Raw genomic sequence first — 24536 nt, 5'->3', positions numbered from 1 at the left:
AATTTATCAGTATTTTCCGGCTGTAGTTAACTAAACGATGTAACGTGGCAATAATTCACTGTTGTCAGATTTTTTCATTCCATCAATCCTCGACATTTTCCGCCCAACCCTCCATCTTAAAGTTTTTTACTAGTCAATACAAGAGGTCATAGAGATGGTGTAACACAGTAGCTTGAGACGTTGTTAGACATGGCTCAGAATAAAAACCAGTCGTGATCGTGCTGTTACTTTCTTCATAAAAAAACTAGCGTAACATTTTTTAACTGAAAGAATTCTTTCTGGTTGTACTTTTGTTAACTGAACTGCCTCTATTATTATTATTACTAATATCCTTATTATTATTTCACTCTTATACACTAATTTATGTTCATTATTGTTCTACTTTTTCTTATACACACTTTATATTCTTTGTCTCTTCACATTCTCATTGTGATTGTGTGGCTCATGTGTATTTGGTGCTCCTTTGTACCAATATTTTTGTGTCCAAATAAATGAATGAATAAATTTCACCAAGTGATTGTTTGGGAATTTCTGTATTATTTAGTAATGGAGTGTTGACTTCTCATCACACGTTGAATACACTTAGCCTGTTCTACAGTTTCTATTTTACAATGACATGTATCGGTGAAGTAGATAAGTTTATTTCCTATTTAATTAAAATTAATACCTTAGTATGTTTAAGGTAATAATAATAGTACCAAATGATTTCTAGTAAAGTAATAGTTCTCGTGACTTAGTGGATAATGTGACAGTATGTGAAGCGAACTTATTTACCGTATTTGAATCTCAGTGTGAACATCAACACTGGGATACAGGTGCATCTATCTTTATCTAATGAGTTCCAAAAAGAGCGTAATGTGCATGTTGGATTCCACTTCTTGCTGCTTTTCAAATTAACTAAATAACTTGTGAATAGATGTTAATAAGGAGATAATCCGCTCAAGATCTACTCATGCCATTAGAGACTGATCAATTATGGTTTTTAACTTCAACAATGCGAAAGCAAAAATAAAGTAATTACTTTTTGTTTGTAAGTTTGTCGTTATAAATTTTTTTGGTCGCGAAGGGGGCAACTGGGAAATTTCGTAAATATTTAACGAAACAATAACATGATTCCAGTTTGTATATGTCAATCAAAAATCATTTATTTGTATGGTAGCCAACTAGCAACATATCCCATTTTTTATTGTATTTCGTCACATAACACTGTTGTATTTTGAAGGTTTTAATAGAATGTTTAGTTAAATCTCCTTTCTCACTACGTTCCACTTACTTTTACTTTCTTAGAAAAATTAAACGAGAATGAAATTTCTTAAAATCAATTACTGTACGTTGATTGCGTTCTCAACCCTATAAGTTTATTTCATGAAAAATTTCAATAAACTATAACATTCACGGAACGAATTTCTCATTATAGTACCAGTGAAACGTTTAGCTGGCAAAATTGTAATATAGTTTCATTTTCGTTTTGGAAATGCTTTTACAGAAATAACTGAAGTAATAGGCCTGAAAAGTATTCATAGGAATTTTATTGCATAATTATAACACATGTGTGATAAGATAAGAATAGTTGATTTGAACTTAATAGTAATTATAGGTGTGAAAAAAGATATTATTCATTTTCAGTATCAATACAGTCAAAAGTTCATCATTGATTGCTTTTAATTATGAAGGTCAGCTTTCAGATGCACCAGGTTCTACGTTGTGGCCGACTGACTGATTTTCAGACCTTCGTTATCTATGATCTTAATTAATTTGGATAGAGCAAATCTATGTTCTATCATGGTTGTCTTCTATCAGATTGCTCGTAATCGGTGGCAACACCATGTAGGTAATTCTAACATTTGATAATGTAGTTTAGAGTAAAGTGGATATCGTTATTCAATTAACAATAACACCTTAAAATACTATCCCTAGCCTTCTTTTAAAGAATGCTATCCATCTCATCTAATCTACTTTCATGAATATTAATAGATATTATTTTCTAATAAAGTTTGTATTTCATTCATCCTGTCCCCTTGATACATTTAAATAATAAAAGAATAAAGTTTCCAGAATAAAACGAATTAATTTTACTATGTAAACCTTGTTGTTCTTCTACTGTTTAAGGTTTGTACTGGTTTCTATCGTTTGTTCAGTGAATTTGTTTAGTTCTTATCTGTTATTGATTGATTTTCTCTGTTAGATCTCATAGGAATTGAGAACGGTGGCATAAAAGTTCACTACTGACAGTCTTTTCATTTTTATCATAAATACTCATTTATCAAATATAGTTTCATAATAATGTTTATCTTATATCATGTTCTTTCCAAACTTTGATCATTGTAGTTCTCAAAATATATTTAATCTGAAACCTGTATCATCAGTTGAAGAAATGAACACTGAGAATGATCATTTATCAACATCATCGTCATCATCATCATCATCAATATCAAAGCAATCAAATTATCAGAATGATTCTAGACCTAATTCATACAATATTTCGTCGGTTAACTCTTGTTCTTCTTCAAGTCCAATTTATCATCAAACTTCACTTAAACCCATTGATCATTCAAATATAGATATGCCCGGTAGTTCTACTGTTATTTGTAGTTTAACAACAACTCCTTTCATCACTACTGATTCTTTGGATTTAGTTTCAGTTAAATCTTCTGTTAATAATACTACCGATTCTATTATGAATATTGCTTCTTCATCTACCGGCCTATCCACGGATACATACACAAGTATGGTTAATCTACCTTTCAATGATTCTTTGGTTTGTCAAAGTCATTCTCATTTACCCACATCTAATATGAGTTCTTCAGGCTTCATTGATTTAACTCAGAAGGTAAGTATCTATATATTGGTTTATTTTTCAAAAAATCTTAGGTTGCATTTATCACTTTCTTTTAAAATATTTCACTATTAAGATTATCTTATGATTAATCCATTTGTGTGTGGAGTTATGGGCACACAATCCCTAATGCTGTCTTAACTAAGATGAGATAACTGTTCAGTACACCTTGGTTTTTAATGATTCTCCAACTGGTATTAGTTACTCTCTCGACACGTTTAAATATGTTAATTAGCCAGATGACAACCAAATCAAGACACAAAGCCAGTTTATGGTGTCACTTACTTTCAAACTAAAATGCATTAGTTTGAATATCACCATTTAATTTATCTTGATAATTTGATCTCGTTGTAGTAATTTAGCTTATGAACTGAATAGGTCATACTTAAATGATCTAATTATATGATTTAACTGTATACTGTAAATAGTAGTCGAGTTGACCAATCTGTCTTTTGTTATTATATTCGACCACTCATGCTATCGCAGTATACTACTTACGATTAATTATTCGATATCCCCTTATTTTTTGTATGAATTAATGTATGAAAGAAGTAGGTATTGCTGTCGTACTCTGTATCTAGGTAACATTTTAAAATCATTCTTTAGACTAAGAATTACACATTCAAGATAAAAGTTAAATACATAAAGCATAGTTGATATTTTATTCTAATGGCTTATTTCCAATTATTTGTAAGATATTTCTTTTACTTCTCAGTGTGTATACACTCAAATCGAAAAAAAATTTTGCTTACAGAATCATATCTCCATATTTAAATATGTATCTTGTTCTATCACCTAACTCGTTTATTATTCATTAATGTAATGGGAGAGAGTTATTATTAAATGACAAAAAGTTGTTGAAAACACAAGTCTATATGTGCATGAAATAGACAGAGATAGAAATAATTGAAATGGTATGGTATATATATATATATATATATATATATATAAATCAAGAATATGTGTATCATATTTAACAATTGGATCAGAATACCTAATTTAGAAATAGTGATAATGTGTATTTGTCTTCCCTCTCCATCTCCCTCCCCTGATTGATTCAGTTGTCTTACTTAACCAACTATAGACTTATCTTACTGTTCTTAAAACTATAAAACTATCTTATCATAACCAATCATTTCGTGATTAATAATAGGTTAAATATCTAATGAGATTTAATGGAAATCATTTTAATAATTCATTTCTTCAAATCACTTGTTATATTGTGTAGAATTTTTTTGCCCTGTAAAATTATAACCATGTTTTTTTCCCTACTATCGTTATTATATTCTCTTCCTTGTTTCTCCTATAAAAAAATATCTGATCATGATAGAACAACAGTAAATTTCTTCTATTTTTCACCATATTATTATATGCTCTCTACATCTAAGAAGAATGGATAGAAAAATAAGTAGAAATTTCTAACTCAAGTTTATTTGTATTTGCATTTGTTAAACACTAAGCCTCAATATTATTGAGACATCAAGAAATATGTAATAGTAATGTTACGGACAAATAAGAAAACAAAACTTGTATCGGCAATAAAACTATTAAACAAAATGGTTTACACTAATGTTAAACTAAGGATATTGTGGTAATAAATATATTTCTTTTTTGTTATATCCCAATGAGTAGAAAAGTTGTATCTCTGAAATTTTGTGACCTAATGTAAACCACTTTTTCAGAGTAAATAGATAACCGGATTAAATAAAGACAGAACAAATATTGATGCAGAATAATATGAATTCATTATATTTCGTGGTTTCTCATCAGCTGCTTACAACCAAATATGCATTAGAGTTTTAGCATTAGGGTAATAAATAGGATGGAACGGCTGGCATAAGTGAATGTAAAGGATTGGAATAACAAAAGATCATCAATGATAACTATATATATATGTGCAAGGAAAGGTCAGAGGTTATTAGGTATTAGAATGAAGGGTGGCGTAATAGTTGAGTGGAATTCAAAGACAGATAAGATCAAAAGTGTGATTATTTTAGAGATAATTAAAACAATTAGGGTGGGTTACGTAATAATTGAATAATTTTTAAAGGTAGTTGAAAACAATTAGGGTGGGTTACGTAATAATTGAATAAAATTTGGATAGTTCATATAATTAGGAGAGACAAATGAGCGGAAATGTGTGAGAGAAAGGGTGGTTTAAGAATTGGGTAAGGGGAGGTGAGTAGTCTGTTCACTGAATATTAACCAAAATTAAACTAATAACAACAAAACTGAAACAAGCAAACAAAAAAAAAGGATTACCAGGGTAGTAATAAGTTTATCACTGTCTCTTTTTGAGGGCACAGATCCGGTTTGAGTTTTTTTATCGCGATCGCTTCAGCAAACCGGAGAGCAGTTGTACTTCTTTGTTTACTAATGATTTTAAAGGCATGAGAAATGTCAATGCTGTGCCCGGTGTCGAGTAAATGCCGAGCTATCGCACTGTTGAGAGCCCTGGACCCTTGCAGCCTCAGTTTCTTAGGAACATGCTCAGAAATGCGGACATGCACTCTTCTCTCAGTTCTTTCAATGTATGTGCTTTGGCACGTACATGTAAATTGGTAAATGCAGTTGGAGCTACTGAGAAAAGAGGAATTGTCGATTTTAGTTTGTTTGAGTGAGCAGTTTGTTTCCCACACCGTTGTCAGTTTAGCTGCTGGGTAGGTCACTTTCAACGCGGAATTAAGTCTGTGATTAATTATTCCAGCGATTTCGTCCCCTTTGAAACGTAGGTATAGGAAGCATGTTTTCTTTTCAACTCGATCATACTTTATTCGACGGTTGGTGTTTGCATATTTGTGGATGAATTTCTCTGGATATGCATTTTCACGTAGGCATTTGGTGATTAAAATCATTTCTTCCTCAAGACACTCATTGGAGCAGATTTTGCGTGCGCGGTCGAAAAGGGTTCGTACAATACCCTTTTTGTAACTAATTGGACAGAAACTGTAGTAATTGAGATACAGTCCACTCCAAGTGTTTTTGTGATGAACATATCTTTGTAAAGTACCCACTGGTGTTCGTCTAATTCCAATATCTAGGAAATGGAATTTATCTTCGTCTTCATGTTCCATCATAGTGATACCTATAAGGAGATTTTGGTTCTTACAAAATATAAAGCAATTAGTCCCTTTGATAAATTTCGATAATGTAATGAGAAGACGAAGATTATCAGAACTATGTGATATACTAGCGCAATACATTTCGAACAATCTGATCACACATATACTTGTTAAGAACATTTATGTATAAAAATAAAAGGTCAACTAGACTGGAAATGGGGATGAAGAATAGACAATGGTAATAATGATAAAATAATGTGAAAACAATTTGACACCTAATCACTCTGGATAATAAGCATATATTACCAGGGTAGGTTTAAGCAGAGAACAAACTGTTTTTGAATAGTTGAAAGCATGAGTCAATTGAAGCTAGACCACCATGGGAAACCTGGAAACACTGGACGGCCGTTTCGTCCTATTATGGGACTCATCGGCAGTGCGCATCCACGAACCCGCGTTCGCGAGATTCGAACCCAGGACCTACCAGTCTCGAGCCAGAGCCCTTAACCGATAGACCACTGAGCTGGCATCCAATGTTTTTGAATACACAAAGGGAGTTTGAATTTTCATATAGCTAAGGCTTCAATAAACCTCAGTATACGCCCTTTTACACTTTTAAACAACACAACGAAAGCCGAGTTAAGATCAATCTTATGACCTGTTTCAATTATATGTTTGGCAATAGAGGATGATAGATGTTTATCCTCTACTCTTATTGGGTCATTCGACTCTATTTGTTTTTGCAACCATTTTGGTACATGTTCACCCACCCTAATTTTCAGATCACGATTGCTCCTCCCCTTACAAAATACACTTTACTGTTTATATAAGAAAAATAACTTTGGTAGAATCACCAATGATCTGTTTGATCTGTTTAACTCAGTTGGAGGATTTATAATGAAACAAGTCGTGTTAATTTAGTAACATACAGCTATCACATCATAAACTGATTACTTCTCCATACTAGTTCCTTTTTGTTAGGCTCAGAGTGGATTCGCTTAAATGTCACGTAAAATGCATCTGAGCCACTAAAACTGTTCTTTCAAGACTCCATTAATTGGACAAGGACATTCACAATGATGGAAACTGGTTTACTTGGTGTCATAGTTACATTTTGTTGCGGTACCTTGGTTGTTAAAGTTTTTGACTTCTAATCATTGTGTAGGATGACTTTCATCACAATTTTTTAAAAACATTTCACTTCTATAAAAAATTCCACCATCAAACGAATCGTGGCCAGCTGGGATATTTCGTAATACAACGATTGTTTTGTATGCTTCACCTTTTACAATATTTTTTCATCTGGTGTACGTAAAATGAAGACAGTTTATTATCTGTGGCCACAGATCGTCACGTGACTCTTCAGGCTTCTCAGTGCTGATATCTTAGATGAGCTGGAGCATCATATGGAAGTTCTCACTTCAGTCTCTATAAGGCGCATTGTTCACTAAGTAATAGCGTCCCTACTTTGACTTACTAGGATTCTTTTTGGTCTAGAACGTTGTGGTATCACTCAACATAGGTCGTTGTACACTGGAATGGTGAAAGGAGCACTTGCGAATTCCATCAAACAAATTAACAAATGGTGCGACTTTTAAGTTGTTTGCACACTTTTAAGTGCGAAAACTTTCTTTATAGATTGGTTCGTACAGATACATAGTTCAGTAATCAAAAGTGAAGTAGCTGTGCACTCCAATCATTCCATTTATTCTGGTGACCATATATATATATCAATCTAATAAATTACACTCCATGTAACGTAGTGTGTAGCATAAACCAAACTGCACTGTATTATGTTTAATATGTATTTATCTATCTGTGTTTATGCGTTACCATTATCATATAAATAAATATGCATTTTTGTGTAATATATATGACCTCATGAGGACATATTATATATATATATATAATATAAACTTCAGTTCATTATTTTTCCTCTCTCGCTCTCATCCTGTACACATGTATCAAATTTTTTGCCTGATTGATCTATATTTTGCATTATATTCGACCAGATCAGTTTAGTTCTGTTCAGTTCACCTCAGTTCATGTTTAAGTATGTAGACATTGCATTTTTTCCTACGTTTTCTATTCGTCTTCTAAGGTTTTTGTACACAAACTCATCCATCCACATCTTTCTACATGCGCATATATTTACATATGCTTGCAACAACTTTTGAATGCGTGCATTCAATACATTACTATCAATAATATTACTTGTATAAGCTTATGGAATAAACCATAATTTTTGATCTTTAATTTATAATCCTATTCCTCAATAGAACTCTTATTTTAGAAACAATAATGTCTTGTTCATATTGTAATGTTAAAAGTATCTATTCAATTACTCTATTTATTTTATATTCTTTAATTTGATACAGTATTGACGATGAACAATAATTAGATGAAGTATTAAGACTATATGTATTCAGTTTTGCATTATTTGTAAAAGTATATCTTCATAGTTGAAAGCGTGAGTCAATTGAAGCTAGACCATCAGGAAAAACCTGGAAGCACTGGACGGTCGTTTCGTCCTATTGTGGGACTCCTCAGCAACCCGCATTCACGACCTCGCCTCGCGAGATTCGAACTCAGCAGTCCCAGAATAGGACGAAACGGCCGTCCAGTGCTCCCAGGTTTTCCCTGGTGGTCTAGCTTCAATTGACTCTCGCTTTCAACTATGAAAATACTAAATCTCCACAAAAACCCCTTCTGATAAAAGTATATCTGTATATTGATATTATGACATAGTTGATGTATCATTTGGTCATATTAATAGCATATCTTTTTTTTGAACTGAACAATCCAAGTGAAAATACTAGGAATAATGACAACTATTAGGTTTAATTTTCACATACGGGTACCATTTTTAAAAGAATATAGTGGATTTCATTTAACATAGAAAACTTTATTTTTATATTTGGACTCAATACCATGCATCCTTTGGATATCTACTTCTTGATAATGGAAATTTATTATTTATGGTAACCAATCCTTTTACGTGGAACCCAACAGTGTTCAATATAATAGTCATTTTTCAATGCTTCCATTTTTGTATTTTCTCAAGTTGTTTACATTTCCCATTGTTATTTTTTGAATCAACATAAAATTACCAAGTGAATATAGTTTCATTTTAACTAAATTCATTAATAGAACTGATGTAAGAAATCATGGTGCTATTATTCATGTACTATTATCAAATGACTATCTAGTAGGATAATATCTACTTACCATTTGAATGATAGCTTAGTAGCTACAGCAATAAACTTTTGACTATTGATTTGAAAACCGACTTACTTCGATTTGAACAGAGGTGACTAGTATTGTAGTGAATAAAAACTCAGGTACGGTAAACCAATTTATTGTTTTATGCAAAACCACACAGTGGACTTGTAAATTATGAAAATTGTACATTAAGTACATCATCTGTATATCTTCCTTGAGTTGTCCTTTAGACACTCTATCATTTTTCTAATCCTGTTGTTATTCCGGTTGCTCTTCGCTTTCCTTCCTATTCTCTTTATTTCAATCTTCTGCTGGTAAGCATTTCAATTCCAATTCCTTCTACGTACTACTTATGTCTGTCCGCATAAGTAGCGCACACCACAGTATCACTAATCCTCATACAAAATACTTGACTTCAAACCTCCTAGTACATGAACTTATACTTGATGAGTAAGTTGCATTACTGTTGCATTGTCTATTATGTCCTTGACCCGGAAAATTACATTCTTACTGTTTGAAATGTAGCACTATCATTCAGTTCCAAAAAAACTATTACCATTGTTTTGGAAATGAATCAAAAGGTGTTATGGTATGTACGTGTATGTATCACTTGTTTATATAAAATAGTTTTTAATCTAAATTTTTGATAATTTGAATATCTGTTGTAGTAAATAGAAATATAATCGATTTTAACATTGTATCGGATAGAAATAACTTGTCACTTAAGTTTTTAAGATAATTGCTGATCTATGTAGTTTTTTTTATACTGGCCGTATAGAGTTCAACTGGATGTTTTCTTTCGGTTTTCGATTAATTCTTGTGTTGCTAAGTTTGTCATAATAGCTTTTTCTTTGAGTTCATAAAGTGACATATTGTGTTTGTGTGTATTAGTATTTACTCAATCAATATTTATAATCTGATAGATTTATGTGACTTTATACAATGTTGAATTCCTACTGTCTCAGGATCTGTTATTGCTTAACCTGTTTTCTATGGGCTTGCAAAGTTTTTAATCCATTTCTCAATACTACAATGTTAATCATGTCATATGTGTGTGTATTGTTTTAACAATTTTTCAATATGTCATTAGGCTTCGCTGCTACTAATTTTGAGATCGCAGCTTTTTAAAGTCAAACCAACATACTTTTGTTTTTTTAGATTTCTTGATTTTGTTTTTTGTTACCTGTTCTCCTTTGGAGCTGCCGGCTGTAAAATTGACACTTAAAATCACATTATGAAGATAATCCACCTTTTTCAGTCTTCAATAAAAGTGCGATATGTGACACTTTCTAATCATTTTCCGTTCAGCTAATGTATCAATGCCGCACATAACAATGTAGTCTTTGCTATGGACTTGATTTTAATCAACTTTATCTACATATTTCTTCTGTGAACACGTAATGGTAGCTTATTCCAACTTACCGGATGAAAAAAAGAAAAAAAACGATGGGATTTAGAGCTTCAAATGAAATTTCTAGTGAAAATTATGATCTTATACGCAGCGTGCACTCACTGAATGAACGAAAAAAGCTAAATATTACACAAATTCACCGACCACATCCTATCCTCATACTGATATTTAAAAAAATGTTTGAAACTAAGCTATTATTTAACAAAAGTGCTGTTTTCTTGGTAAACTATAGTATTATGTTATAGATTATAAAAACGCTGTTGTTACTTGTGGTGGTGATAAATGTAATTAAATTTTTTTAAAAACTTTGATTACACCTTTAGGTGATAGTGGTTAACACTGAAATATGAGACTCCCATTTCATCTTATTCCAGACTTATCATGTGAATGTGCTTGTATCCCAGTGTTGATGTATACATTGATACTTGATCTCTAGTTACTATCACTTTAAGCTTCAACATACATTATCTATTAAGCCACTGAATCCCGAATGAGATCGAACGTGAATTTCATTACCAATCACTAAGAATATTATAAACATAGTAATTACAAATACTATATCGGAGAGTTCGATAGGAGCTCATACTCCAGTAAAGACCAACTAGAATTAAGTCATCAGTGTCAACAATTGGAAAACCCAAACTTTTACTACTACTAATAATAATAGTATTAATCATAACAGTAATAGTAATAATAATAATAATGATAGAAAATACTGTCGAATACCTTAGGTTGTCAGTTATAGATAGAACCATTTTGTTATTTGTCTTATATAGGTCAATGAATAAATTTTGTTGATAGAACATCAATATCATTTAGCTGTACAAATTATTACTGAGGTATAATTCCGATGTAGTATTTTGTGTAGTGCCTTATATATATATATATATATATATATATATATATATATATATATATATCACCCTTACAATTGAACTTACAACTACACTAGAGATCTAAGTGTCCATTCCACGATAAGAATAATAGTGCTTTAATGAAAATATTGATAATTGTTGACACCGTGATGAATATTTCGCGGTCAGGAGGAGGTTACCAGGTTTGTTCTAAAAATTTACTACTACTAAATAATTATAATACTAATCAAGAGAATGCAAACAGATGAGCCTTTCATCGTGTATGTATAGAAAATAATAATAATTTTGAGTTCATTTTCTTTCTTTCTTTGTTGTATAATTCCGTTTATTCATCTTTCTTATTGGTTTTGTGTTTTAATTAATAATTGTGCTCAGCAGCATTGATGACCATTGGTGTTTATTGTTGTATATATTTGTGTGTAATCACACATACACGCATGCGTATGTACGTATGTGATATATTGCTGATTGCTATAATAATGATAATAATTATTAAAAGCATTGTCACCAACACTATTATTAGTCCTTTTTAAATCTATGGTTGAGTCTGTTTTCATCATCATATATATATATCGGATATTTGATAGCAGTGATGTCTATTTATTTAATCAATTGTGTTTCTGATGGATTACTTAGTCTGATTACTGACTGAACTTACATTTTTTTTTATTACCAGATTCCCAGTACTACTACTACCACCACCACCACGAATACTACAACTGCATCAACATTGAAGTCGATGAGTTTATCATCTTCATCAGCATCATTATTATCATGTTCTACTGGGATGCGGTCTTCTAATCCAGATTTTGTTGATTTGTCAAATTCAGATCCTAAACGTTTACGTTTATGCTTTACAGACATAAATAGTACTATTTTTGCGACTGCTGCTAATTCTACCACTACTACTACTATTACTCCCACTACTGCACATGTTGACATCAGTGTATGTAATGAAACAAGGCAGCTGAATAATTATCAACAATTTTCATCTTATATGTTAAATCATTCTTATGATCAATGTTCACACTATCAAGTTAGTAATAACAATAATAATAGTCGAATCCATCCATATGTTAAAACCTCTTCTCCATTAATATCGATACCATCATTAACAACAGGTGTATCTCCAACATCATCTGCAAGTGTTTGGTATCCATCATGCCATGGAATTGTAAATTCTTCTGAACCATCTTTTCTTCCGACATCATCGGAATTACATGACTCGCCCGTAATGAATGAATGTTCTAGTTATCTCCAAATTATGGACGCAAATTACCATACGTTAATAAAAAGTACTCCCCAATCAACGTCAGTTTATTTAAATCCTAATCTTCCTACTTCGTCATCATCAGTCATGCATCCTTCAAATATTGTGCTACAAAATGTCGAAAGTAGTCCTAGTCATGGTGATAGTTCTTGCAATAGAAACACATCTATTGTTCCTACTCCTGGTTCTGCAACTGTAAATACTACTTCTCCTGTCATTAACAACAACAGTGATAGTGCTTCACAGTTATCGTTGCATACCGATAATCTTAGTCAGTCTATCACATCGTTTTGTCATCATTCTCAACAAAACTCTAAATTACATTTAGTTTATAATCAACCACATTCTAATTTTTGTAGTCCAGTTGTTTGTAGTTTACCTGAATCATCTAGCTTGAATTTATGTGGGAATATGCTCAATACTACTACTAAATCTACAAGTAACCCTAGTAATTCATGTTTACCTTTCAATTTCGATAAAAACAATTCATGTTTTCTCAATGATAATGGTATTAATAATCATTTATATTCACTAACCTCTTCTGTCCATGATAATCATTATCATCAAAACATACCACAACAAATAAAAGCTCCGCTCATTGTGCCTCCACTTCTTCCTTCTCTCCCTTCTCTTTCTAACCATCCTTATCCACAATTCACCAATGAACATTTAATGAATACTACTACATCACATACACAAATGATGGTGAATTCCACCTCTGTGATAGTCGGTTCCACAAACTCTATCAATCAATCAAATCCCACAGATTTTATCGATACTGAATCAGTGGAAAAAGATCGTGGTGAATCAGAAGGTGGAGGGTCAAGTGAATCTGAAGTATCTTGTGGTTATGGTGGTGTCAGAACTGGTGATAATTTAAGAAGTGCTGACAATCACAGCAGTAATAATAATACCTATTCTACTACTAACAATACGAACAATGGAAGCTTTGGATTAATGAATAATGAATTGCTAACAAATAAAAAATATGGTTGTCACATTGATGAGATTCCAGATGATGATTATCTGACAGGTGATGATACCGATGGGGACGATTGTACAGATAGTATTCTTGATGATGAAGAAGATACTGATTACGATGAGGTGGACGAGTATGATAATGATGATGACGATGATACGGAAAATGATATTGATGATCCTGATAGGAATTTTGATGATGAAGAAGATAGAGAGGATGATGAACTCAGCGGTGATGGTTGTGGTATTACTAGTATAGGAGGAGCAGGTGGAAGAGATATCCTTGAGTTGTCTGAAGGTACTGGTCATTCTAGTTTTACCTGTTCCACATCATCTTACCATAAATCAGAATATGAAAGTGAATCGAATCATACTAGTGCCACTACTTCTCATCTTAATACTACCATTTCAACTAGTACCACTAGTACTACTACTAATAACAATCATAGTGCAAATAAAGTTAATAATTATAGTAGCAATAATGAGATTTTGTTTAATAATAATTCCACTACCCATGCGAATGGCTTTAGATTTGGACAGATATTTACAACATCGGTAGAACATGATTACAAAGTTGTGGAAGTGGTTCAAAAATTTATTCCTGTAAGTTTCAGTTTCGATCATTATTATTATTATTATTATTGATAATAATAACTGTTAACATCATTTCGCGATTTCGATGCTTTTAGGTAGTATTAATGTTAGGTGATTGGAGGAAACTACTCCTAAATCGTAGGTCTTGTGATTACTAGTCGCCCAGACTTGCCTGCACTTTTAAGGAGATTGCTGCTTCGACTAAGATTCGAACTCATATTACAACAGTATTTATATCACTATTCCATTCATCTTTTGGGAACATAGTGCAATGAACTGGTCGTGTTCACATATTTATATATCTAAGCCCATTGAATTCAGCCCGCTTAAATATAATTGTTTTAATTTCTATCACATTGCTTTTAGGCTCCAGGACTTAGCAAATGACTTGTATTTATTAGAAGTAAAAATGATCAGTTACTCATAATTTCTTATTATTGAACAAATTTTTTTAGAACTGTTATGGTTTTTGTGTATCATTAAGGTCTATTAAGTGTCCAGTGATTTCTTACAAGTATTCATAAAATGAGATTGTTGACTAAATAATGCCAGTCTTATGCACATAGTTTCTCACAAGACAGAACATTCAATCGAGGAATATAGCTTCGTACATGAACGTTTTACGACCACTTACTGTAATCTGTGCTGTTTAGATAAACGAAATTGTCTCGTAAAAAGAAGGTACAAGCGTCCATCACAACTCCTGGATTAAAGTGTGCTTCTCACCTGCCGAATCCAAATGATTTCTCCAAAACTTCTCCGAACCTAATTTAACACTGAGAAGACTAGGTGGTTGGATTTTATTGTTGACCTTTTCACTCGCCTAAGAAGTTTCGTTAGTTTTGATTCATGGTCAAAATAATCTTCGAGTATTCTAAGTGACCCCGTTCGTTCGTGTAGAAACGTTACATGTACTGTGAATTATACGTTCAAGGACTTATTACATAAGGTACTGAAAGTCAGCACACTAAAATTCACAAATAAATCCAGATGATGAGTTCGAAACAGAACAAAAACAGAGTGTTTCTTTTATTCATAACTACTACTCGCAATGGATTTGTTCAATTCTCTCTTCTGAATTGCACAGATTTCCACAATCTAATAAACTATTTCAAAGTGTATTACAATTTTTGTATAAATCAAATGTTTAGATGTATTTTCTTTTCTTTTCTCTAGAAATTAAAACGCAGTCTATCTGAATTATGCTCATTTTTAAAATCCAAAAATCCCGAACTGACTAATAGCAGTACTGCTACAATACTATCATCCTCTTCCTCTAAGTCATTATCACGAGATGAAATAATCAGTGAATGCATCAATACGGAACCTGTGTTAATGTTTAGAGAATCGTCTGTAGGAAATTTTCCGAATTCCATCTTGCCATTGTCACCATCATCATCGCTTGTACATGAATCACAGCTGCATAATAATGATATTGATTCTCAGGTAAAATCAGTTAGTCATTTTGACTCGACTGAATCCAGTGTGCCAATCTTTAAAGATAATAAAGGCAATTGTTTCCCAACACTTAGTACTTCTTCTCCTTCAACTGCTCAAATAAATGAAAATAGTGCTACAACTACTAATCCATATTTAGACGATTTATTGTCTTCCTTATGTTCATTATTAGAAACATGTTTATTTTATTTGGTGGATTGGATGGCTCAAATTGAATCGTTTAAAGTATTACCGGTGAGTTGTGTTCATGTTATTGTCCTTGTTTCTCGTTGTGTTTTTGCATCCTATTACTATTACTTGTTTTTTGTTTCCTATGTGATTACCAATATTTTTAATATTTAACATCACAAAATGGTCTTAGTTAAGCAATCATTGAAAACCAAGAAGTATCAGACAGTTGTTTCGTCTTAGCATGAGACTTTTCAGCAGTACTCATTCACATCAGGGACCGGATTCAGGATCTTCGGTCGCCAGACCACTGAGGACTGAATTCCATGGTTTACATTTCTGAATTTAATCAATTGGTAATAATACATGCAACCATCTTCTAATGTACCTGCTGGGTAACTGTTTATTTTATAAATCGAATTTTTTTGTTAGAAAAAGTAGGTTGAGTGGGGATAAGTAGTTAAGGAAATAACCAATCTAGAACTTGGCATATATGTTCACACATAAATATTGTTCAATCTGCCACACCCTGTCCGCACAATGAAATGAAATTGACAAGATGAATAACGAATTGATTGCAATTCTAATGGTGTTAATGTTCGTTGAAAAGCTTGAATATATAATATGTAGTTTGAAGTGAATGAATTAACTACAAGTATTGATAGGACTAAATAATATCGCAACTCAAGGTTTTGACAGCAATGAAGAATGAACACATCTGCGCCACTGTAACTTATGTTTAGCTATGCCACCTGAGGTCTATGACAATCGTTCACGATTATCATATGAATCTCAACCAGGAAGTCTACTTTTTTCAGGATGAATCAGTCGAACGGCCTTTGCTTTCTCGAACACGTGCTACGTTTTGGATTAACTACTCACAACTTTCATCATACTCCAGCCCACATTACACTTCAAAGTAGACAATTGTTGGGGTCACACGTATTACACATCCCAGCCATTTTAGTAAATTAAAATCCATAGCCTTATTAATCAGTCTGTCATCATTATCTGACACCTTTACATCTAATCAATAGCATTGCTCACTACCTTGATTGATTCAATAAGATTTTTATCATAGAAAAAGCAGTGCTTATTCGCATTTGTATTTTTGCATGGAATTTTCTCAATCGTCATTTAACAAATGTACGTTTATATTGATTTTCACTATGGCCTTTTTCCATCTTGCATTTGTGTGTTGGGAGAAATGTCTACTGATAAACTATTATTGTTATTATTATTATTATTACTATAATTATCTTATTGAATTGCTTCATTCATGTACATTCTTCCATTTAAATAATTCAGTTTTTCTTTATTAATATTATTATTATCATCATCTCATACAATTACAAATTCATTTTCTCACCATCACCTCCCACCATTTACACTATTATAACCATAATTATTGTTCCTCTTGTTGTTTAAGTTGTCATTTTGTCATGACTACTTCAGTGCTTCTTATTTTGCATGATGGAAAGTATCTCTCCTCCACACTTTATTTATCTCTTTCTTTAAAAAAGAACAAAATAATGCAACAATAACAAAGACGACTTGCTTTTCAAGCACTGTGGGCAATGTATTGTTATGTATGCAATGATAATAATCAAAATTGCTATTATTATCTGACAACAGTAATAGACAACCCAATCAATAACGTATTGTTGTTATCAACTATGATGCAATCAGTGGTCCCATTGAATTTCCTCCATATTTGGGAATTTTCTAAACTTAAATATATTAATCGCTTTAAAAAGGTATATATGAGTGGAAATAAATCCAGTGGGATAAAGCAAAAATTAAAAAAATGAAAGTAACGGTTACTAATAATAATAATAATAATAATAATAATAATAATAAAGGATTAAATGAAGAAAAGGCGATTAAATAAGCATAAAGAATGAGATAAATACAATCTAGAAGAAAATACATTGATTCAGTACTTTTAAAAGAATATTAATCTTCAAACCTATATCCCTATATGCTTTCTGTGCACTTCATGGGGTTTGATTATATGGAAATCTCATTGTTATTCTGGCTAACCTCATCTGCTGTCCTACTTCAAATAGAGCGAAAACAGTGAAAGTTACACCATCGAATCTTCTAGCCCAGAGAAAGCACCATTATCTATCATTTGAGTTTCAAGTCTGCTTTGTCCTTCCAATATATTTTCTTAACTATCTATCAATTACAACTATCCACATAGTAGCAATGGGTGGTGGTGGTGGTTAAAATATAAGTAAAGTAGACGTTAGCATTAATTTGTTTTCAAATCAAGCTCACAAGTATAATTATTTGGGATACAACAAACTTAACAGTATAGATTGTCTAACATTTCTTAGTGATAAACGAACAGTGCATTTGTGAGGACGGTCCACAGGTGAACCTGAGGAAACTCTAAGAAGTTCAGAAGGAGCCGAACATTTTTCATCCAATCAGCTTTGGGAAGAATATTCCAGAATCACTACATATGGCTTCCCTATTGGGCAAATGCTAAAAACGCCCTGTGTGCGGATTGGGTAACTATAATGATGATTTCGTTTTTAATAAAAACTATGAATACCTGACAGTTTTGTACCATAATTGACACTGTTTGGGAACAACATTCCTTCCGCTTGTCTTCTGTCTTTTCATTTTGCGACTTGGTAAGGTTCTAGCGTTCGAGTGCTCAAGTTATACGCGACATACTAAAAATCTAAGTTCGAGATATAACAGCATTATTAATTTTTTCCAATGCATTTATTGATAGGAGAGAGCTTAATTTAGCAAATTATCCCGGCCCTTACTTCCCTTTATATTTGCAGGTTACTATCTTTGTTTATTGCTAAAGATCTTTTTATGTGATAGTAGCATCAAATATTATCTTACATATTGTTATATATAATCTTTTGTTTTAAATAATATGGAAGTACTTTCTTCATCATTGTCCCATCTCCAAGTTTCTTTGATTATTTCACTATTATTTAAAATGATCCTTTCATTTTTTTACTTATTATCAAATACTTCAGTGTTCAAGAAAAATAGATTGTATACCATATCTAATTAACCTTATTAAATGAAGTAATTGTAAAACCTACACTTGTCATTCTAGACATTATCAGAATTGGTTTTTAACAAGAATTGAACTTTCAGACTAGAGTTCATGAGTAGCATCATATGAAAGTTTGCGTTGATGACCTTGAGTACAGTTGTTTTTTAATAAACGACTTTGTTGCTATTCATGTCATATGAATAAGTTAAATTGACAAGCTGGTACTGACTTGTAAAATCGCATTATCTGGGCAAAGAATTCAATACATCTGTATCAGATACACTGAAATGTTGGATTATATGTGTAGCCCAACGTGAGACTTGATTAGTATGTTCATTGTTTGAAGAAAAATAACTTTAGTATTACATACTCTCATAGGTCACTAGGTTTTCTCGTGGTTTGTCAAAGGTTGCACGAGTTTTATATGAATTGGTTAATTAGAAATACACCAATAAGGCAGTAAATTGATGTCTAAATTCTATTTGTTGTTACAAATACATTATCAGAACTATCCTATGATCCTTTTGAAAACAGATAAGAAGGACTTTAGTTGTTGTTGATGTAAGTTTGAGTTTAGTTGTTTTTGCAACTGTTTGAATACATATTTAACTACTGTGAATTGCTTGTCACTATAATTTCTCTATATATATGTAAGTACGGTGAGATGTGACCTATTTGATGTTTAAGTCATTGATGAGACACTGATAATGTGTTTATCAATCATGATGACATGGGGTGTGCTGATTCAATCCTTTCCTTTCCATTGGGATTGTACTGTGGAGTGGATAAGCACTATTTACATACTATCCAATCATCTATTTGACAGTGTAAGTGATGTACTTCCTTGACTATTTCTATTCGTATAGATCGTGTATCATGATTATAAAACAAAACCATGTGAACAGATTAATTTTATATTGGTTGTTTGACACTTTCCACTGATTTTTAGGACTGCATATGTACATTCTGTTCGGATTGCCTCGAACAGATGTACTGTATACTTAAGATGGAAGAAACTGATTGTTTGTTAACCGTAGTTCAGCGTACCTAATAATGAGTCAAGTTTATTTATTTTAACCTCTAAGTATAAAGTTTTTTCCATCAACAATGCTTCCCAAAATATGTCACTGCTTTTGGTCTCAGTAGGACTATTTTGAAAGTTGATTTCTATCATAAATTGATCTTAGCTTTAGAGCTACTGCGACTCATTATGTACTAGAATCCTCTTTCTCATTCTATTTAGGGCTTCCCAGAGAATTACTCAGTCGTGATCGTATGTGAGTTTGAATTCGAAGAATTACAAGTGTCACAGTGAGCTCTTTACTTTCTAGCCCCATTATTTTTTTGGTAATGGGCTAGTAGTTGTTTAGACATTCAAATCAAAACTATCAAGATCGTAGGTGCAAATACCAGTTCATCTCTTTTAATTTGAGTAGTCGGAAGTATTAATAATTACCCTCTAAAAAATATCTGATTCAAATCTGAGTGTTATCCACAAAGCTTTACTTCATAATTGAGTGATTCATATCATTTTAATATTATTTTATCAAATGACAATTGTCTTTTTACTTCCCTACTTTTAGGTTGAAGATAAAATGCAATTGTTGAATAGTAGCTGGAGTGAAATTATCCTACTAGAGTTTATTCATTTCTATGTAACACATTTAAATAATGCTAAACGGACAAATACAGTAAGCAATTTTGTTTTGTATTATTTCTCTCTACTTTTTCTTTAAATTTATTTCTTTTTTATAATCATGTTATCAAAAGACAGATTAATTTGTGCGATCGCCTTTACTCTGACATAAACTTTCCGTTCTTTTAGACTGCTGAGAATTCAATTGGTTTTGTTAAAGAAATACGAAATAGGATTATTAGTTCCCTTTATGTTTTTCTTTGCATAGGCATATTGATAATCGAAATGTGTTCTTTTAAACAAATAAGTTATGTGCTGTTTATTGTATATTTAAATAATTGTTTGAGCTTATATGAAATAGTTGAATGAGTGCTACATTAAATTAGACAAAGCCTTCTCGACCTTGTATCCAGTCCCGAGCAATCTACCTAAAGTGAGGAGGTTAATGTTCTTCTCTATATATTTTAAGCCTCTTGGATCAACACCAGAAAGCTGGATTCATGTTTCTGAAAGAGGGACATTCATCCTCATAACCCACTTTTAGGTTATCCCATGCATGAGCGACATATTATATACTTTTACACATTAATCCTCTTTCATGTTTCTCTGTGCCCTGTCCACATCTTTAATTTGCTCGTTTATTTTTCAATTCATATGAATTTCTCATCAACATCGCTCGGATAATATTTCCCTTATTACAAATATATCCATTTGGTTTTTACCATTTTTTGACTATGAAGTTTGAAGATGAGGTTACTGAGACCGATTGATCACCAAAATATTCCTTATTTTTTGGGTACTCTTTAGGGGTCCTCAAACTTTTAATTTGGTTTAGTTAAATGTTCAGTTGTATCTTGTCGGCGTTACTAAGGATCTAGTAGTTAGGAATTAATCAATTAATTGATTAATAGTAAGAGTTATCGAAGTTTTTTTATTGTAATTTCATTGTACATTTCTTTTCACAATAATAATAAAAAAATAATATATAGGATAAAAAAATAAGTTGAATCAAGATTTTGACGACCAAATCATCCTATTGTAAACCCTCTTCGACAATACAAATCAACAAGAGTGAACATTTTAAGTGGTTTGGAGTTCGTTGCAAAGATGTACGTGTCCTACGTTTCATACCAGTTGGGATTAATCAGTTTGCTGTCCCTTCAACCTTGAGTGAACCGATGCTTACCGTGGTACTTATGTCAAATAGCACGAAACCTAGACCCATGGTTTCGTGCCGACTATCCTCGATCGCCAAAATTTCAAAATAGTATATATGTGATATCTAAGCATGTGGACTGGGTGGTGACTCACAACTTAATTAATGGAATTCAGTGATCATTTAAGAACAAGACTTAAATGACATTAGTCACTAATCATTGATCAATCAATTGTAAAATTGAACAGATTAACACAACAGGTGACTATACTTAACTTCGATAGGTGTTCTTGGCGAGATTGTAATTTATAGACGAGCCAATCAGAAGCGTTTAAGGGATTTCAAGGTCACGGCGCCAATTTCAGTACCTTGTGCTCATATACGATCGGTTCACAGAGGATTTTAGAGACGTGACAATCAAGCGGCTACAATAAATGGGACTACTAAGAAGTTCCTTTATTTGTAATTGCAGTAATCAAATGACTTGTAGACCTTATGCACAGTACCGTGATGTTGTTCTTTGATGTAACATATTTTGAAGGAAGACGTTTGCTGGAATAGGAACTTTTTTCGCTCGACCCAGATTGAGACTAAGGCATATTATAATAATTGCTGCGAACTGTGTAATAAAAGCACCAGTAACATTGGCTGCAATAATCGCAGATGTTACTCAAACTTCAGCTATTCAGTGGTATAAATATTGTGGGGACATATCCATAATAAAAATGATAAACTTACGCAACAGGAGTACACACAAATAATACTGAAGCTATGTGGTCGAGGTTGAGAGGGTTTTTGTGTCCTTATCATGGCTCCAGAGATCGACTATTATGGAGCCATATGGATGAATTCCTCTACCTTATGCATTACGATTTTAGAACCTTTAAACCTCTTTCTAACCTTGACGAGTTTTTGGACCATATAGAAGAAGTGTATCCACTTTAATTCTTTGGTTTTGTAAAATATATTTTAACTCTATATTGACTGTTCACTGATTGGCCAATATTTCTCAACGTCACTTAAGATTCGTTCAAAGGTCGTCCATAAATTATAGTCTCGCCGTGTTCTTTTGGCTTGAATCTTTTCAATTTTATCCGTTTGATTCTCAATTGTTTCCAAATCTCCGATTATCATTTGTTGCCATTATTACAATTATTTTGTAATGTGTGCTGCTGATGTGGACAGATGTAAGCATAATGTGTCAGTTAGACACAATGTAAAACCTGTGCGCATATACATCGGCTCGAGTTACCAACCTCTATTAACACAGAGGGATGAAGATGTCAGGCCAAATCCCAGAATAGTAGATTCAGTAACCATGTCAATGGTAATAAGAAAAAATAGGGATCAAAAATAAAACTCGAAAAGAATATATAATTAGGTGAAATAAAAACGAACAGAAGATTATGGGGAATTTATAATCCTATAATTTGGAGGAAGACAAAGAATTGATGCACCTGCGTCAGTGCAAACGATTTTGAGCCACTTTATTTGAAGTCCTTAACTATTGGTTATGATAATCACGCGGACGCTAACTAGGTAGTCTACACCTATTAACGTGGCAAAGTCCAATTGTCAATGACGTCATAGACTGATGAGACGTTTCGGTTTGGCCACCCTTAACTTTCTTCCAATCGACTACACCAGAAAACATCTCCCGTCGAAGTAGGCGGTGATTGGGCCTACGTTATGCATATCCCAACCACCTCAGTGGATGAAAATTTATTACCTCACCAATCGATTTCCCATTTTTACCTAGTGCTCTGTTCCTAAATCAGGCATTGCTTACTCCGCGGTTCTAAAATGCACGAGCAATGCTTCGTAGACGCTTATGATGGAACATGAGTAACCTACGAATATCTGCTGTCTTTCCCATCGCTTCTACCTTCGTTACCGCCACTGCTCACAATCATTACGGAGGCTTTCATCAGCCTACGTTTAAGCTACCTCCGCTTTTAATCGTGTTTAGAACCAGACGGGATGAGTTTCCGAGCATCTATCAATTCTGTAGACATCACTGAAATCCACTGGTTTTTCCTAACCTTTTGATTTAATTTAGTAGTAGATATCACTGCTGTTTCTATATCATATCAAGTTACCTCAGAGTAGACATCATTTTCACAATTGGCTAACTCCTCCAGTTGTCTCTAATATACATTCTTAAATTTTTGATCATTAAGTTGAACTTGAAGTGTTTTTATTGCTGTGGCTTTTCTACGTCCGGTAAGGTACAGACAAATACATACTCGAGCTAAATCATGGTCCGAGTCCAAATATGTGCTCCAGAATGAGCGACAGTCTTTAATCGAGCCCCTCCGACGTTGGCTTATGGCAATGTGGTCTATTTGAGTCCATCGATCAGTTGATTGTAGAGGTTTTCACCTCCGGCGATGTTTCTCCTTATATTTCAAGTTGGTGTTTGCCAGTAATAGACGGTTATGTGGGCGTAACTGCAACAGACGGTCGCCAGTATCTTTGCTGAACCACAACAAAAGCAGCCTGAGTGGCAACTGGATTGGAAGGACGATGGGGTTTGTAAGAGACAATTTAGGGAAGATGTGCAAACGGTGTATTCAATGTATTGATTTTGTATTTTACAAATGCAGTGTGGTTTTGCATAATATAACAAATTGGTTTACCCTAACCAAGTCTTCATTACAATTTAACTGTCATAAGCACTTTTTTTTCCAAATTAATATTTGTTTCCGCTACGATGATTAATTTAGTTTTTCTTTAACGCTCCCTTCATCAGATATTAACGGATTCTAAAAGACGTTGTAAAAATGCCATGGATCCATTGAATGTTTGCTCATCGTTATTTCCAATGAATGCAAATCCT

General features: G+C 32.8%; 1 protein-coding gene across 1 annotated transcript in view; it reads left to right on the top strand.

Moving 5' to 3' along the window:
- Smp_130200 (putative steroidogenic factor 1 (stf-1) (sf-1) (adrenal 4 binding protein) (steroid hormone receptor ad4bp) (fushi tarazu factor homolog 1)) overlaps window positions 1–24065 on the top strand; it is a gene marked incomplete at its 5' end in the record, with an annotated part of 48417 nt that extends 24352 nt beyond the window's left edge. Inside the window, 5 exons of the mRNA XM_018795728.1 lie at window positions 2329–2830; window positions 12083–14257; window positions 15425–15940; window positions 20489–20596; window positions 23926–24065. Of these exons, the coding sequence (XP_018650011.1) occupies window positions 2329–2830; window positions 12083–14257; window positions 15425–15940; window positions 20489–20596; window positions 23926–23952 (3328 nt within the window). The 3' untranslated portion in view covers window positions 23953–24065. The remainder of the gene's footprint in view (window positions 1–2328; window positions 2831–12082; window positions 14258–15424; window positions 15941–20488; window positions 20597–23925) is intronic.
- Window positions 24066–24536: the final 471 nt, after the last annotated feature.

Source organism: Schistosoma mansoni, chromosome 2 (assembly GCF_000237925.1).
Source record: "Schistosoma mansoni strain Puerto Rico chromosome 2, complete genome".
In the NCBI taxonomy this organism is placed as follows: Eukaryota; Metazoa; Platyhelminthes; class Trematoda; order Strigeidida; family Schistosomatidae; genus Schistosoma; species Schistosoma mansoni.
The sequence above is the reverse complement of the archived record's forward strand: the minus strand, read 5'-3'. Positions and strand labels throughout refer to the sequence as shown.